The sequence below is a fragment of the Phaethon aethereus genome (assembly GCF_964289735.1).
Source record: "Phaethon aethereus genome assembly, chromosome: 13".
Lineage (NCBI taxonomy): Eukaryota > Metazoa > Chordata > Aves > Phaethontiformes > Phaethontidae > Phaethon > Phaethon aethereus.
In genome coordinates this window covers 22,579,025-22,595,970 of record NC_138589.1, presented here as the reverse complement: position 1 = coordinate 22,595,970, position 16,946 = coordinate 22,579,025, and the positions used below count along the sequence as shown (strand labels likewise).

The following is a 16,946-nucleotide window of genomic DNA, read 5'->3' as shown; positions in this document are numbered from 1 at the left end:
CTGCAGGGGCTGCGTGGGGCTCTGTGAGGTTCTCCCCCGTCTGTGGGGTTCTTCCCCGCCGGGGGGGGGGGGGGAGGGTGTGTGTCTGTGGGGCTGTCCCTGGGCGTCCTGTCCGCCCCCCACCACCCTCTTCCGGCCACAGCCGCAAGCCTCCCTGCGGCCACGTGACGCCACACTGTTTTCCCCACGCCGGAAGTCCGCCGCTAGACCGGTAGCACGTCCTGTCTAGCGGTTGTTGGACTCTATGGTGATCTGCCTCTACTATAAGCTCTGGCCGCTATGTCTATGCTGCAAGTGGGCTAGAGTGGCTCTTCTCGCGGAGCACTGTGGGGCGGCTATGGCGGCGGTCAGGGAGCTCATTTACGGTCGCTGAGGCAACTGCAAGCAGGTGTGGGCGTTGTGGGAGCGGGACGGGGGGGCCGAGGGTGTCGGGGCCGCGCTCCGGCAGCGCTCCGCCGCCGCCCCTCCCGCTGACCTGTGCTCCGCAGGCCCCATGGGTGCCCGCCGCGGCCCGGCCGCCCGGCCCTGCGCGGCGTGGTAGCGGTCGGCGGCGATGGCCGAGGCGAGTGAAGAGTCGCTGCACCGGCTGGCGGGAACGAGCCCGGACGCCGAGGCCGGCGGGCTGGTCCTGCGACGGCGGAGCGCCGCCGCCGAGCAGCACGTCTTCAAGGCGCCGGCACCACGGGCCTCCTTGCTGGGCCTGGATGTGTTGGCGGCCCAGAAGCGGCGGGAGCGCGAGGAGGAGGTGGTCGGTGGAAAGCGGTCGCGGGTCTCCTCCTACAAGGACTGGGAAGAGGGCCGTGACGAGGCGGGCAGCCCCGAGGAGGATGAGGAGGAAGAGGAGGAGACGGATCGGAGCAGCCGCACTCGCAAGGACAGGTGGGGTCTGCGTGCGTGGGGGTTCCTGGTGCTAGCGGCGGCGCTGCACGCTTTACAGCCGTGTTGGATCCCTGCTGGGGGGAAGAAGCGTGAGCACTGACTGTGCCTGTCTGCAGAGCTCAGCGCTGCACGCTCTAACAGGTGGGGCCATGCCCTCCTGTGTGGCGAGGAGGCCTGGAGATCTCTTTGGGGGAGGACTGTGGGGGGCACCCCTATAGATCTGAGAAGGCCTGGGAAAAGCTGTTTTACTAGTGCCCTCCCTGAGGCACTATGGGCAGGAGTGCTTTTAGATGCTATTGGACGCCTGCAAACATCAGCTGTCCAAGTTGTGAGACTCCCTGCTTCCTGATGCCTGGAGGCAGTGGCCTGCTCAGAAGTGCACGTCTGAGAGCATCATCAGACTTGGTGGGCTGTTAGCAAAGGATGGAGAGAGCACTTTTAACTATAAGCTTCTGCTATAGCGGAGGTTAGAACTAGAATTGTATGAGACAAGTCAAAAGCCAGCTATTTCTCAGCACTGTTGAGCTTTCCTTCTCTCTGCTCTGCCTTTTCAGGCATTACCGTTCTGTCCATGTGGAAACACCTTCCTACACAGGGGGTGTCAGCGAGGAGTTTTGGGAACGCAGCCGTCAGCGGGAAAGGGAGCGTCGGGAACATGGTGTCTTTGCCTCTTCCAAGGAGGAAAAGGAACGAAAGAAGGAACACAGTAGGGACCGGGACCACGATCGTAAACGGGACCGTGGTAACTGCTCAGAGACCTTTGTGACTCTTCCTGCTTAGGGTTTGGGCTTGTCACTCAGCCTGTTTGTAGCCCTTGGCTAACGTGTTTGGTGTTTTCTGTAGCAGAGCTGGGAAGCCCGTTTGTGCACTGGGCATCTGATCTTACTTTCTCTTTGCAGAGGAGCGGGACAGAGGTCGTCACAGCAGCAGATCAGAGAGAGATGGCTCATCAGAGCGAAGCAGCAGGAAGAGTGAACCGGAGAGTCCTAGACACCGGCCCAAAGGTAGGAGTAGGACCCAGTAGAGTTCTCATGTGTGACCTAACAGGAAGGGGCTTTTCTCTTCTTTTTTTTTTTTTTTTTTTTTTTTGGTTACTTGCTGGTTTTGTCAGGACGAGTGTGGGTAGAAAAGCCTATACCTTCTAACATTTGTAGTTAGGGCAAGCATAAAACTAGCTCACCTTGGGTCTGGGAGCAATCTGCCAGCTGTATGTGTGAAAACCTGGCTCACCTCTGTGCAGTGGGATCTATTCTGGGTTTATGTGATAGAGATGTGATCCTTTTGCATTTTTGCTTGGAATCGCTGGGTCAGCCTCTTCTCTTAGAGAGCGAGCAAATGGGTACCCTCTCTCCATGCTCCTTGTAAGGTGGCTCTAGGTGCCTGGGGTCACTGTTTGAACATCAGGTGTCAAACCCCATCTCATCTGCTAGATGCAGCCACGCCATCTCGCTCCAGCTGGGAGGAAGATGATAGTGGCTACAGCAGTGCCCGCCGCTCACAGTGGGAGTCTCCCTCACCCATGCCTTCCTGTCGAGACTCAGAGCGCAGCCATCGGGCATCATCACTGCGCGACACAGACCGGAGAGACCGGGACAGGTATCAGTGCCTGGGGCTGCGGCTATGAGCTGCAGAAAGGTGAGTGTGTGTGTAAGAGTAGCGCCTGGCTGTGGGCCTCACTTTCTCCCTCATGCTGTTTTTTCAGGTCTGTGAGAAGCAGGTACTCGGATAAGACGCCATTGCCCACCCCGTCATACAAATACAATGAGTGGGCTGATGACCGGAGACACCTGGGGGCCACGCCACGGCTGTCCAGAGGGAGAGGTGAGGAGCCTGGACCTGGGCTGGGCAACAGCAGAATCCTCTTCCCCTGAGCAGCACAAGGTCGGGCTCTGGGGTTTCCTCTAGCGTGGCCAGGACAGTGCCCGGACTGACCAGCTCACACCCTCCAGGGCGGCGTGCAGACGGGGAGGAGGGCATTGCCTTTGAGACGGAGGAGGAGCGGCAGCAGTGGGAGGATGACCAGCGGGTGAGAGCCCAAAGGCAGGCGAGGAGTCAGGCTGCTGGGGCAGCGGGAGCAGCAGGGCTGGGGGGGGAGTCTGGTGGGCTCCTCTGGGCGGCCAGACAGGGAGCGGTGGGAGGGTCCGGTCTGGCCTGTGGGGCCAGCAGAGCTCAGGGCTGCATCTCCCCGCTAGCAAGCTGACCGGGACTGGTACATGATGGATGAGGGCTACGACGAGTTTCACAACCCCTTAGCCTACTCCTCCGAGGAGTATGTGAAGAAGCGTGAGCAGCACTTGCACAAGCAGCGGCAGAAGCGCATCTCGGCACAGCGGCGGCAGATCAATGAGGTAGGGGCGAAATGCGGGGTCAGCCGCTCTGAACATGTGGGCACCACTTGTTTTGCAGCCCTGTGAGAGATTTCCTTGCTGGCAGCAAAGGCTGAGCCCTTGCTCTCGGGTGAAGAATCACAGAATCACTAGGTTGGAAAGGACCTTTAAGATCATCAAGTCCAACCATTAATCCAGAACCACTATGTCCCCTAAACCATGTCCTGAAGCGCCACATCCACACGTTTTTTGAACACTTCCAGGGATGGCAACTCCACCACCTCCCTGGGCAGCCTGTTCCAATGCCTGACCACCCTCTCAGTGAAGAAATTTTTCCTAATATCCAATCTAAACCTCCCCTGGCGCAACTTGAGGCCATTTCCTCTTGTCCTATCACTAGTTACTTGGGAGAAGAGGCCAACACCCTCGTCGCCACAACCCCCTTTCAGGTAGTTGTAGAGAGCGATAAGGTCTCCCCTCAGCCTCCTCTTCTCCAGACTAAACAACCCCAGTTCCCTCAGCCGCTCCTCATAAGACATGTGCTCCAGACCCCTCACCAGCTTCGTTGCCCTTCTCTGGACACGCTCCAGCACCTCAACATCCTTCTTGTAGTGAGGGGCCCAAAACTGAACACAGTATTCAAGGTGCGGCCTCACCAGTGCCGAGTACAGGGGCACAATCACTTCCCTACTCCTGCTGGCCACACTATTGCTGTGTGGACAGTCTGTGTCCTGGCCCAGGCTGAACAAGGGATCACAGGGAAACTACTGTCCAGTTCCCCTGGCACATGCAGCCCTGCATCTCCTGCATGGGGCAGAATTTGTAATCAAGGTGAGCGCAGTAGAGCGCAATGTCCAGGGCAGCAGGAATGCTGAGGGCTATGCTCCTGCTATTCTGGGGTGTGAGATACATTACTGGGGTTGTCTACTGCTGACCCAGTGGATGCTGGGGGCTGCTGCCCTCAGCACAGGAACAGGATTATGTCCAGGCTTCCTGGCATATACTGAGTGTAGCAGGGGCCTTGTGGACTGTCTGTCCTGCATTTCCTTGGAGACAGTCCTGTTGACTGTGTGCTTCATACAGCCAGTCTGTGTTTCCCATACCCTGGTGCTTCCAGTTACAGTTGCTTCCCTAGGACTTACTTTCAGGCTCCCTAGGCTGGAACTATCCGTTTCATCCTATTGTCAGTATGGGGGCCTAGTCCTGAGCTCACTGTTCTGGTGTGATCTTCCGGGCTTTCTGTGAGGCTTCTGTGTCTTTTCTGATATGTTGTTCCCCGCAGGATAACGAGCGCTGGGAGACAAATCGCATGCTGACCAGTGGTGTGGTTCATCGGATTGAAGTGGATGAAGATTTTGAGGAAGATAATTCAGCCAAAGTGCATCTGTTGGTGCACAATCTGGTGCCCCCTTTCCTAGATGGAAGGATTGTCTTCACCAAGCAGGTAGAGATTGTGGCTGAAGGCACTGCTGACAGGGAGCCCCGCAAGTGTAAGCCCTCTGTGCTGAAGCAATACCTGTTTCCTCTAGCCAGAGCCAGTCATCCCTGTCAAGGATGCCACCTCAGATTTGGCCATCATAGCCCGGAAAGGCAGCCAGCTGGTGCGCAAGCACAGGGAGCAAAAGGAGCGTAAGAGGGTATGCTGTGACCTTTTGGCTTACTACCCCGCTGTACATGTTAGGTAGTGTCTCACAGCCTTTGTCTGGACTTTGCAGAATACAGGCTTTTGTGGCAATGATGACAAGGAGTTCATATTTTTATGACCTGGGATATCCTGGCAGCCCAGCTTATTGCATTGTCTCATAAGCAGCTGCTGTGATATGATTTCCTCAGGCACTGCCTGGGACATGAGTCACTATGCACTTGTGCAGAGGAGTCTGGCCCAAAGGACATTTGGATCATGGGATAAGAGAGCAGGTGGAAGAATGCAAGGTAGCTTAGGAACAGTCAGTAGTCAGTATGGCGGCAGGATACATCTTACGTCTCAGCAGAAGAGTTGTGAGGAGGAGTATGTAGTAAGGTAGTATATTAGCTTTTGGGGGTGTTTTCTCTAAAGATTATGTGATAGCTGTGGGGAAAGCACAAGTGTTCCTTTTAAATTGAAACAGCCGTATTTGAGCTACGTATACTACGAGTGGAATGGAGCTAGAAATTAAACTGATATCAGAGATGAAAGCAAACAGGAAGGTGGGAGAGACACCTATGAGCACCTGTCAAGAGCGGGAAGATTATCTGTGGTTCAGATGTGTGTACTTTTAAGTTCAAATTTAGTGGAAGGGTCAGCAGCTGTAACCGTTTTCTTAAGAGACAGTTGGTCATCCTGTGCCTGAAGTCTCTGTATCCAGACCAGTGTCTAAAAGCTCTGCTCCAGCTCATCTGGAAGAGGGGGACTTGATGTAGGAATGGGATGTGCATTCTGCGTTGTAGCATTGGTGAATTGTGGGGCTAATATGCTTTCCAAGTTTTATGAGTAGGATTGGAAAAGAATGCCACAGCAAGCACAGACAAGTCAAAGTTATGCTGCTCTTTGTCCTTCCAGGCTCAGCATAAGCACTGGGAGCTGGCAGGCACAAAACTGGGAGACATTATGGGGATCAAGAAAGAGGAGGAGAAGGATGAGATGGTGACAGAAGATGGTAAAGTGGATTACAGGTAGGAGCTTGCTTTGAATTACTCCTGCTCAGGCAGCCATGGGGGCTGTAGGCATAGCAAAGTGTGTGGAGAGGCAGGTTCAGAACTTCTGGTGTTTCCTTAGGACTGAGCAGAAGTTTGCTGAACACATGAAAGAGAAAAGTGAAGCCAGCAGTGAGTTTGCCAAGAAAAAATCAATCCTGGAGCAGAGACAATATCTGCCCATCTTCGCTGTGCAGCAGGAGCTGCTGTCCATCCTCAGGTATGGCTGCTAAGGAAGCTGGTCATAAGCCAATGCCCTGAGGATGATCTATATCTCAGGAACCCAAGTGAGAAATTCTAAATAGATTGCCTGTTTGGAAGCTGTACCCTCATGAAACAAAGCCCATTGCTTTGTGTTGCTGGTAGCATCTCTTCTGCCCAAGTAGGATGACACTTGAGTGGCCAGCCAGGAATGTGAATGCAAAATCCCTTCTTTGTGGTATATGAAGAAATACTTTTTCCCTTTCTTCAGAGACAACAGCATTGTGATTGTGGTGGGGGAGACGGGGAGTGGGAAGACGACTCAGCTGACACAGTACCTCCATGAGGATGGCTACACGGACTATGGCATGATTGGCTGCACCCAGCCCCGCAGAGTGGCAGCCATGTCCGTTGCCAAGCGGGTCAGTGAAGAGATGGGGGTGCGTCTGGGAGAGGAGGTGAGTCTGGCAGTGGGTGCAGGAGTGCAGCCTGATGACAGTGAGTGCTGTTGGAAGACTTGCTGGTATCTCTGCCATCCCAGGTGGGCTATGCCATCCGCTTTGAGGACTGCACGTCCGAGAACACAGTGATCAAATACATGACAGATGGGATCCTTCTTCGTGAGTCACTGCGAGAGGCTGACCTGGACAACTACAGTGCTATCATCATGGATGAAGCCCATGAGCGCTCACTCAATACTGATGTGCTCTTTGGCCTGCTTCGGGAGGTGTGTGTGAGCCTGGACTAGAGGACAGCAGCATAGGGCATATGAGCTGGTCTTAAAGCAGAGTATTGGTGTGACAGCATTCTCTGCAGCGTCTGGGAGAGGGAAGCAGAGCTGCCATATCTCTGTCTGCACTTGCTGCTGCAGTATGCTGGTCCCTGGTTCTGGGGGGGTTAAATCTCCCATAGTGCCTAAGTGCCGTCAGAGGCTTTGCTGGGTAATTGTCAGAAACTCTAGGATCTTTGCTGACTTAAGGCTTCCTGAGGTTGGTGGGTCTTTTTAACTGCACAGATCATATAGCATCTGTGTTCCCCGGCATTAGTGGCCAGTGCCTCTAGAGTACAGGAGAAGCTCTGTCCTATGCTGTTGTCTCAGTAATAATGGAAGCAGCCTGCAGCCATGGACAAATGCCCCTTCCTTATTGTTCCTTTCATCTGCTTTCTAGGTGGTGGCCCGACGCTCGGATCTGAAGCTTGTTGTCACCTCGGCCACCATGGATGCAGATAAGTTTGCCTCCTTTTTTGGAAACGTTCCTATTTTCCACATTCCTGGACGCACTTTCCCTGTTGATATTCTTTTCAGCAAGGTATGGTCAATGTTGCAGAGGGAAGTTCTGTTGTGACAGGAGGGTGTTGTGACTTGGGTATACTGTGCTCTGTGGTGAACGGAAAGGATAGAGGAGGAGTAGCCATGCTATGATGCAGTCTTGCGTGCAGGACAGGGCAGGTGAGATTATTGGTGTCTGTAACCTGGGCTGTACCTTTCAGACCCCACAAGAGGATTATGTGGAGGCTGCAGTGAAACAAGCCTTGCAGGTCCATTTGTCTGGTGCTCCTGGAGACATCCTCATCTTCATGCCTGGCCAGGAGGACATAGAGGTGAGCTGGAAGGGCAGGCACTGTCCTATCCCCTTGTTGTTTTAATCTTACGTTTACACCCTTCTTTGTATCTAGGTGACCTCGGAGCAAATTGTGGAGCACCTTGAGGAGCTGGAGAAGGCGCCTGCTCTTGCTGTGCTGCCTATCTATTCTCAGCTACCGTCGGACTTGCAGGCCAAGATCTTCCAGAAGGTGCTGATGCGTGCTTTGTGGTAGGAGTGGGCACAGGGGAAAATAGCGCAGGGGAGATTATTGAGCATGGGTAAGAGGCGCAGACATGCCTTTTGTATTGCATGTGGAAAGCGAGAGAAAGCACGTGCCCACCTCAACTTCTTAAGCGTCACCCCGTCCTTCTGGGTTCTGTATTGCTGCTCTCCACTCCTCCTCAGTGGTGCAGAGGCCCTTGGCCCAAGCATTTGACTGATGTGCAGTATGCTTGCAGGCTCCGGATGGGGTCAGGAAGTGCATTGTTGCCACTAACATTGCAGAGACCTCACTGACAGTGGACGGCATCATGTTTGTGATTGACTCTGGCTACTGCAAGTTGAAGGTAAGCCAAGATTTCCTGTATGGTTTATGTCTCTGATTTCTGGGGTTGTATTGAGAGAGTTCTGTGGTAGCGACCCAGCTTTCATCTTACCTCAGTTTGTTCTTCTTGTGCCCTGCAGGTTTTCAACCCCCGTATAGGCATGGATGCACTGCAGATCTACCCCATCAGTCAAGCCAATGCCAATCAGAGGGCAGGTCGAGCTGGCCGAACAGGCCCAGGCCACTGCTTCAGGTAGGCACGCCACTGGTGTTCCTGTCCCATCTGCAGCTTGGCATCAGATTACATATATTTTTTTTCCTCACTGGAGCTGTTCATTATCTTGAACTTTCTTGGGGGGATGAGGGCAGTGGGCAGGCCTTGAGGCCTTCCCTTTTGGACCCAGTGCCTCTGCAGAGGAAAGGATATGCTCCAGCTTCTTCCCTTGCCCATCTTCAATTGTGGCTGTTCCACCCTTGATGCTGTCAGGATAACAGCCAAGCAAAGGCAGCTTTCTCAAGGCTTTGCTTTGAAGCTGCTGTGTGCCCAAGGAAGAACTATGCTTGAGAGGGGTGTACACTGTACTGCAGCCCAGGCACCCTTTTGTGCTGGGGAGGCCACACTTTGGCCAGGGTAGAGGTTCCTCCCTGGGGTCCTGCTGGCTGGCCTGTCTTGAGTGCAGAGCTGCTGCTCTGTGCCATGCCTGCCTGGATTGGGCAATGGCTGGTGAGTCAGTAAGGAGCACAGTGGCCGGAACGGGAGGAGCATGCTCTTGGCGTCTGTTCCCCAGGCTCTACACCCAGAGTGCCTACAAGAACGAGCTGCTGACAACCACGGTGCCCGAGATCCAGCGCACCAACCTTGCCAATGTGGTGCTTTTGCTCAAGTCCCTGGGTGTGCAGGACCTGCTGCAGTTCCACTTCATGGATCCACCCCCTGAGGACAACATGCTGAACTCCATGTACCAGCTGTGGATCCTGGGGGCTCTGGATAACACAGGTATTGGCTGTTGGGGCAAGCTGTGAGCCAATGGGACTGGGACCTGCCCAGCTGCTGATTCCTGTGCTGTTCCTACAGGTGGTCTGACCTCAACAGGACGTCTCATGGTGGAGTTCCCACTGGATCCTGCACTCTCCAAAATGCTCATTGTCTCCTGCGACATGGGTTGCAGCTCTGAGATCTTGCTCATTGTCTCCATGTTGTCTGTGCCTGCTATCTTTTATCGGCCTAAGGTACCTGTTTGCGCTTTCAGCAGTTTGGGGCCTTCCCTTGCCCTTTGACTAACCTGTGTTCTTTGTTCACCCTTCAGGGCCGAGAGGAGGAGAGTGACCAAGTGCGGGAGAAATTTGCTGTTCCAGAGAGTGATCACTTGACTTATCTAAATGTTTACCTGCAGTGGAAGAACAACAGCTATTCTACGCTGTGGTGCAACCAGCACTTCATCCATGCCAAGGCCATGCGGAAGGTGAGGCTGTGTCAACAAGGTTGGGGGAGGGAGCCTTATGCAGGAGAGAGGTCTGACCACCATACCCCTTTGCAGGTGCGGGAGGTGCGTGCCCAGCTCAAGGACATTATGGTGCAGCAGCGGATGAGCCTAGCATCCTGTGGTACTGACTGGGATGTTGTCAGGAAGTGCATCTGTGCTGCGTATTTCCATCAAGCTGCAAAGCTGAAGGTGAGAGGTGTCTCTGCTAGTCTCGGGGCTGAGAGGCCCTCTCTGGGAACAGGTGGGCTAACCACGCTTCTCTTTGCAGGGCATTGGGGAGTATGTGAACATCCGCACAGGCATGCCCTGCCACCTGCACCCCACAAGCTCTCTGTTTGGCATGGGCTACACACCAGACTACATTGTGTATCATGAGTTGGTCATGACCACCAAGGTGAGCTTGTGCTGAGGGCTAGCAAGAAGGGTGAGGAGTGCTCTGAGGGAGATGGGGAGGGCTTTGCTGTGATACCAGGATCTATCACAAGGGCAGTTCTCAGCCTTTCTTATCCATACCAACAGATGTCTTTGTCATCTGTGGAGTCCTGTTTGTCCCTTTCCCGGTATTTTTTTCCTGGCCTATGCAGGACATGTTTGAACCTCTTTGCAGTCTCATCAAGTCCAGCCTATAGCAGCTTCTAATGCCAGGAGGCATTGTCTGGAAGGGGTATAGTTCCGGCCTAAGAAGTGCCATCAGCAAGTGAGGGAGGGAGGGAGCTGCCCTGGCTTTGGAAATGGTGCCCAGGCCCTGAGAGTGCCATCCTGCTAACCTGGTCTTTCCATCTGTCTCTGCAGGAATACATGCAGTGTGTTACTGCGGTGGATGGAGAGTGGCTGGCAGAGCTGGGTCCCATGTTCTACAGTATCAAACATGCTGGCAAGTCACGCCAGGTGAGTCTCTGGTCTAGGACGAGCTGGCAGACAGTAGGCCCACTGCATGCTGTTTCTAGTGCAGAGAGTGTATGTGTGTGCTTTGATGAGGAGGGAACTTGCCTGCAGAGAGTCGTCTGCTGGCCAGCCCTTTGCCTGTCCCTGACCTGCTGCCTTATTCTAGGAGAACCGCCGCCGTGCGAAGGAGGAAGTGTCTGCCATGGAGGAAGAGATGGCTTTGGCTGAGGAGCAGCTGCGTGCCCGCAGGGAGGAGCAGGAGCGCCGTAACCCACTGGGCAGCGCAAGGTAGATGCTGGCCCTGCCTGGCCATAGATTGCCTGCTTAAGAGCAGGAGTAGTGAGCTGCGTGGAGGATCCCAGCTTCTCCATGGGTGTTCTGGTGCGGGCAAAGGTTGCATATTCCACTAACTGCCCTTGTCCTCTCCTGGCAGATCTACTAAAATCTACACCCCTGGGCGGAAGGAGCAGGGTGAGCCCTTGACGCCTCGACGCACCCCAGCCCGCTTTGGCCTCTAAGAAGGCAGTGCCTGTTGCTTCAAGGCTGAAAGGTTTCCAGGAGCAGCTGAATCTTAGGAGAGTGTCCAGCTCCCTGATGACTATCTTCTGTGAGGTGCTCTACAGCTTGTGGCCCGGGAAGGCTTTGGTGCTTGGCACTAATTTTGCTACAGAACAGAAAGGATTTTATTTGTTTAAAGGTTGTCAGACTAATCCTTGATTTGTGTTGCACTGCTTCTTGTCCTGGAGGTGAGTGTTGGGTGGAGGCAGCCCTGCAGGTATTGTGCAGGGCTGGTACTGTCAAGTTGTTGCTCTGTAGAGCCTGGGACAAAGCACAGAATTACACTGACCTAGAGGGTAATGACAACCTGGCCCAGGCCTGGCCCATACTACTGCAAAGGCAGTTCTCCCACAACCCCTGCCCTGGGCAGGCAGCCGGTGCCCAGCTTTCCCTGTACACACAAGACCACAGGCCCAGCCCTGTTTCAGGCCAGGCTGTGCCAGGAACCTGCTCACCTTCAGCTGCTCATGCTTGTGGTGCTGCTCATGTGTTCTGACTGTGAGGTATGTGTTCTCCTGCATCCTGCCCGGTGTGTCTCAAAGATGCCTGGAGGAAAGGCGGGGGAGATGAGACGATGCAGTGGTGCAGAGACAATCCTGATCTGTCGGCCTTGTGGGAGCTTGGGTAGTCCAGCAGTTGTCTGTCTGTCCCATACACCTCTGCCCGCAGCAGTAACTGCTCTGTGCGGAGAGCTCAGGCCCGCTCCCCATGTTCACCACTTACTCCCTTTCACCTGTCAGCTCTGCAGCCTGCTTGACTTGCTGCTGGATCTTGTGTCCTAGTTTCTCATTTGACTGCCTGAAAACAAGGCGCGAGCTGAGTGAGGTGGTGTTAGAAGGCAGCTATCTGCCCCTCTCTACTCCGTTAAGGCTTCTGACTCACATCTGCTCCTTCACACACTGGTTGATGTTGACCAGCACCACCTCCCTCTCCTTGTGTGTCCTGCTGCTGTCAGAGCATGCCAGAACATAGGAAGAGCGCAGGGTTTCTACCTGGAAAGAATGACCCCCTGTGCAATGTGTGAACCAGCATATGACTGCTCTTCCCAGCCTCTGTGAGCCCAGAGCTGAAGGCAGTTGGAGAAACCAGGCTGTGCTGGGGCAGCAGCCTCCGCGGCTGATGCTGGTGCCTTGGGAGAGCTGCTCTGAAGAAGAACTGTTACCTCAGCACTATAGCTGTGAACTTCTGTCATAACATGGTAGTTCCATGCTGAGGGGCTTCTTTCTAGCAACAGAGTAAACAGGGCTCATTTAAGGAGAACAAGATGTTTAGCTCTGCTGCTGCAGACCCACAGGCCTCCAGCGTGGCCTGGGATCTGCAGTATGCTGTCCTGATCTCTCCACCTCTCCTGTGCCTGTGGGCTAGGATCTGTTGTTCCCTGGTGCTAGGGGTCCAGCCTGTGCTCCGGCCCTTGGGCTGTGGTGCTGCCTGTTTCTATCCTGCACCTGCTCCATGGCCTTGCTGAGCTCTTCCTTGAGGAAAGCCAGCTCCACTTTGCAAACAACCAGTTCGTCTTCTCGCATAGCCAGAGCTCGCTCACTGTCCTGGTGTAGCTGCTGCCAGCGTTGGGCTCGTCTGCTCAGCTCTTGCAGCCTTTCCTGGAGGGAGTGGTCCTGCCAGTGGCACAGAGAGGGCAGTGAGAGACAGGCTGAGCACAGACTGCTCGTCCCCTCTGGGAAGGCCTGGGACATGCTTACCTCCTGCTTGCTCTGCTGCTGCGACCCCTGCAGCTTCCTCAGCTCCCAGTGGAGCTGCTGCCTCTGTTCCTCGTAGGCTGCTATCTTCTCCTCCTGCTTGGCTTTCTCTTGCTGGGCTTGGGCCAGCTCTGTCTGCAGGGTGGCCAAGTCCTGCATCTGCATGCAAAGATGTGGGGCAGGGAGGGGTGGTTGGCCATGGGCAGGCTGGGCCTTCCCCAGGGGCTAGTGCTGCTCAGAAGCAGGAAAGGGCCCTGGCACAGCGGGCTGGGTGGTGGCTGGCTGCATCTTGGGGCTGCCCTGTCCCTGCCCTCACCTGTTGCAGCAGTTCTGCCACGTGCTTTCTGTGGAAGGCCACTTCTTGGTGCAGGTCTTGGATGGTCTCCTTGGCTCTGCTAAGCTGCTGCAGAGTTTGCTGCTCCCGGGCCTGGGTGGCTCCCAGCTCCTGCTGCAGCCGAGCCAGGCTGTGCCGCAGGCCCTGGCTCTGCTCCTCCTGCACCCCCAGCTGCAGAGAAGACAGTGCGTTAGTGTGTGCTGCATTGCTGTGCTAGTGCTGCTTCCTGTCAGAGAGGTCTATGCCCTCTCTCCTGCTGCAGATCCCTGCTCGCTGCCCACTCCTGCAGCACAGGCTTTGCTGCAGGACTTTATTCTCTCTCGAGGGTGCTCATCTACTCCTTCACCTGCTGCGGCTCTTGCTAGAGCATTTCCTTCCCATCCTGCCAACAGTACAGCTCCCCTTGCAGCTCCCATGGCATGGTAGCCTGTTCCTGGGACTGGGCAGGTCCTGCTTATCCATGGGGGCAGGGGAGACTGGGTCTAGGCTGACGGAGGGACCCCAGGGCAGGCCTTGCCTGCTACCTACCTGGTCTCTCAGCACTTGGAGCTGTTCCTGGCTCCTCTGCAGCTTCTCTTTGGCCTGGGCCGCAGCGTGCATGTGTTGCAGCGCCTGCTCGAGGGTCACCTGCTGTTTCCACTGCCACTGGCTTAGCTCTGCCTGAAGCCACGCTGCCAGCTCCCTGGGGAAAAGGGCACAGTATGAGCTGTGGCAGCTGCCGGCTGCCCTCCCTTGATGGAGCGGGCACTGGCAGAATGCTGGTTGGGCTCCGGCTGTGCCAGGGACAGCCAGCCTGAGGGCCTGCCTACCTGCTCTGTGCCTGCTCAGCTTTGCTGCTGGCTGCTTGCTTCTGCAGTGCTTGCAGCCTGGCCTCCACCTCACAGTTGGCCTCGTGCTGCAGGCCCTTCCCCAAGCACAGGCATGGCCACTCCTCTGTGCGCTGCAGGATGCTCGGGGCTGGCAGCTGCTGTGCCGGTGCCTGGGCTGCTCGAGACAGGGGGGGCAGGCTGGCATTGCCTCCCCCAAACCTGTCCCAGTGCTTCTGTGGGAAGCGGAGCAGGGCTCAGCTCTGCAGCACGGTTTTGGGACACTTGCTCGCGTGGCTCCTATGCCCCCCTGGCTGCTTCACCCCAAGCTTGGAGGGCTGCCTCTCTACCTTCCCAGAACTGCGCAGGGAAACACTGTCTGCCCTGTAACTCTGCAATGAGTGACGCCCCAAAAGCACAGGGGCCTGTGGTGCCCACAGGGTCTTGCCATTTCCCCGTTGTTGCACCAGGATGGACAGAGTGCTGCTGTAGCGTGTGGACGTGCAGTCACTGATGGGGGAGGCGCTGCCTGCTGCCTCCTGGCGTGCTTTCCTGCATCATCCCCCAGCCGTGTGTGCACTGACCCTTATGGGTGCCAGACCGTCTCTGCTGCTGCTCTCTTCCATCTGGGCGAGCCCTGGGCTCCAGCACTGGATGGGCCTGGCCTCCCGGGTGCTGGCTGCAGGCTCCAGCCTTCGTCTGTTCCAGCCCTGTGGCCCTGGATGCCTCCCTCCTTGCCCACCCTGCCTTCCTCAGCACTGCTTTGCTTGGCTGCCCTCCCCATCAGTGTCCTGTGCCTGGTACCAGTGCTCCTCAGCTGCCCACTTCTGCCTGCAGTACAGCATCTTTGCATCTACTACCACCTGTGTGAGCAGCACAGCCACGTGCTCTCTTGCTGGCTCCTGCCTGGCCCCATGCGCTGGTACTGCCGCTGTTGGGCTGCTAGCACTCACCTGCTCGAGCAGCTCTGTGTGCTCCTTCAGGATATTGTAGCTGGTGTCAGAATGGCTGTGGGTGGCCACATAAGAGGTGACCTCTGTCTGCACGGCCTCATCCTTCTGGTCCTGTGGAGAGGTGCATCACTGGACTGTGGATACCCAGCAGGGTGTGGGACCCCCTGGATCACCCTGTGCCTCTGCTGTGGAGAGGCTTGGCCTGGAGAAGCAGCTAGTTTGGGACAACCTGCGGGCAATGGGCTGTTGGGGAGGGCTTGTGGCAGAGGGATGTGGCCCGCGCCAGGTGGGAGGCAGGACAGCTGCTGGCTTCTGGCCCTCTTATCCCTGTGCAGCCCCCACAATGCCCTCCCTGTTGCGGCAGTGTCTGCTGGGCACCCGACAGCCCTGGAAAGGCATCCCTGCGGTCCCTGACTTGTGACAGGGCATGGGCACATGAGGAGAGTGGTGAGCCCAGCGCGCTGGAGAGGCTGCGGGCTGCAGCAGTGCACCCAGCCCAGGGACGGTGCCCAGGCTGTCAGTGGGGCCACTGGGGGCTGCAGTCTTCCAGCTCCACTCAGCTGGGTGGACTGGGCCACTCTAGCCGTCTGTCTGGGCTGCTCCATACAGGGTGTGGTGCCAAATCCTTGTCCCACATGTGGCTGCCAGGACATCACCTGCCCTCCCCTGGGGGGGGCTGGTCACCAGCTGTTTGCGCAGGCAGGGCTGCTGGGCAGGCATGGTGCCTGGCCCATGATGGGATGGCTGTGGGGTGTGCGTGGCCAAGGGCAGGGTCTCACGCAACCTGGCCTGTGGCTGTTGTGCCCCTCAGCAGTACCTTGCCCATCACTGCCTCGTACTGCTGAATCAGAAAGACCAGGTTCTGGTACTTCTGCTCCACTGCACACTCCTGCTGCTGCAGCTGGACCAGCCGCTGGCGGTTCGTGCCCCTGCAGAAGTCCAGGTCCAGCTGCACCGCTTGTATTGAGGCCAGCACCTGTGCTGGCTCCAGCTCCTGCTGCTGTGTGTCCTGGCATGTTTGGGGCTCCTCTTGCTGTGGCTGCAGCACCGACGCTTGCCTTTGACCCTAGGACATAGCACGAGTAGCATCTGTCTGGCTCACTGCTGTGGCCAGCCCATCTTGCAGCTCCTGCCAGGCACTGGGGCTGGATGACAACACTGGCAGTCCAGGCTTTGGTCAGAGAGCAGGAATGGAGTGTGTTGACGACAGGTGGGTGCTAAGGCAGCACCACCCTGTGTGTGTGTTCTGACAGTTCCCCTCGGCTCACAAACAGTCAAGCTCCCGACACTGCTGGCACCCGGCACTGCAGCGATGCCAGCGTGAGCTGTGGCTGCTGTGGGAAATGGTGGCAGTGGGACCAGTGCAGCTGCAATAGGACTGAATGCCCCTGAGCCCTGTGCTTTCCCCAGCCCTGGCGGATGAGCTGTCTGGTGGCACAGGTGAGGGCTGGCCAGGGCCTCCTATACCACCAGCCACCAGCCTGAGGCTACACAACCAGCGCCTGGGGTGGGAGTGGGGTCAGCACTGCACTCACCTGGGGCTGCCAGGTCTCTGTCTCCTGCTGAAGCTGCTGGATGGAGCTGCTCAGCCCTGATGTTGCCTCCTCCACTCCCGGTGGCCCTCCACGGGCACCCTCAGGCTGTCCCAGAGGTGCAGAAACCTCCCTGGATGTGCCACATTTTGGCCACTCTCTTGCTGCTGGAGGGACCACAACATGGGACAGGTCTTTCCCACTGGCTCCAGACAACCCTGGTCCCAGGGAGGGGGCAGCCAGGGACATCACCCAGCCCTGCCTGGGGCAGCCCCACCATCCTGTGGCATTGGCACTGCAACTCTCCATCGCAGGAGGACCCGGTGCCAGTGGGAGACGCTGGGCCCGGGGCTCCTGCAAAAGCATGGCAGAGCTGCGTGGGGGCCCACAGCCCTCCCCTCCGGTAGCACCTGCTCCCTCTCCATGGAGCGCGGCCCTCACCGCTGCATGCAGCCCTCACCGCAGCCTTCGTGTGGCATGCTCCTCCTCT

The 16,946-nt window shown here is 56.6% G+C and overlaps 1 protein-coding gene across 1 annotated transcript; it reads left to right on the top strand.

Annotated features, from left to right (window-relative positions):
• Window positions 1-553: 553 nt before the first annotated feature.
• DHX38 (DEAH-box helicase 38) lies at window positions 554-11,097 on the top strand (the record flags this gene model as incomplete). The annotated part of the gene is made up of 26 exons (XM_082005695.1): window positions 554-879; window positions 1,434-1,621; window positions 1,779-1,883; window positions 2,310-2,475; window positions 2,582-2,700; window positions 2,829-2,905; window positions 3,072-3,227; window positions 4,489-4,650; window positions 4,736-4,843; window positions 5,746-5,858; window positions 5,962-6,099; window positions 6,352-6,538; window positions 6,622-6,807; window positions 7,250-7,390; window positions 7,572-7,682; window positions 7,758-7,874; window positions 8,125-8,232; window positions 8,351-8,463; window positions 8,999-9,207; window positions 9,286-9,440; window positions 9,518-9,673; window positions 9,749-9,883; window positions 9,963-10,088; window positions 10,487-10,582; window positions 10,746-10,867; window positions 11,013-11,097. The coding sequence occupies 26 exons, from the start codon at window positions 554-556 to the stop codon at window positions 11,095-11,097; spliced, it is 3,705 nt and encodes a 1,234-aa protein (XP_081861821.1).
• Between the last annotated feature and the right edge of the window lie 5,849 nt (window positions 11,098-16,946).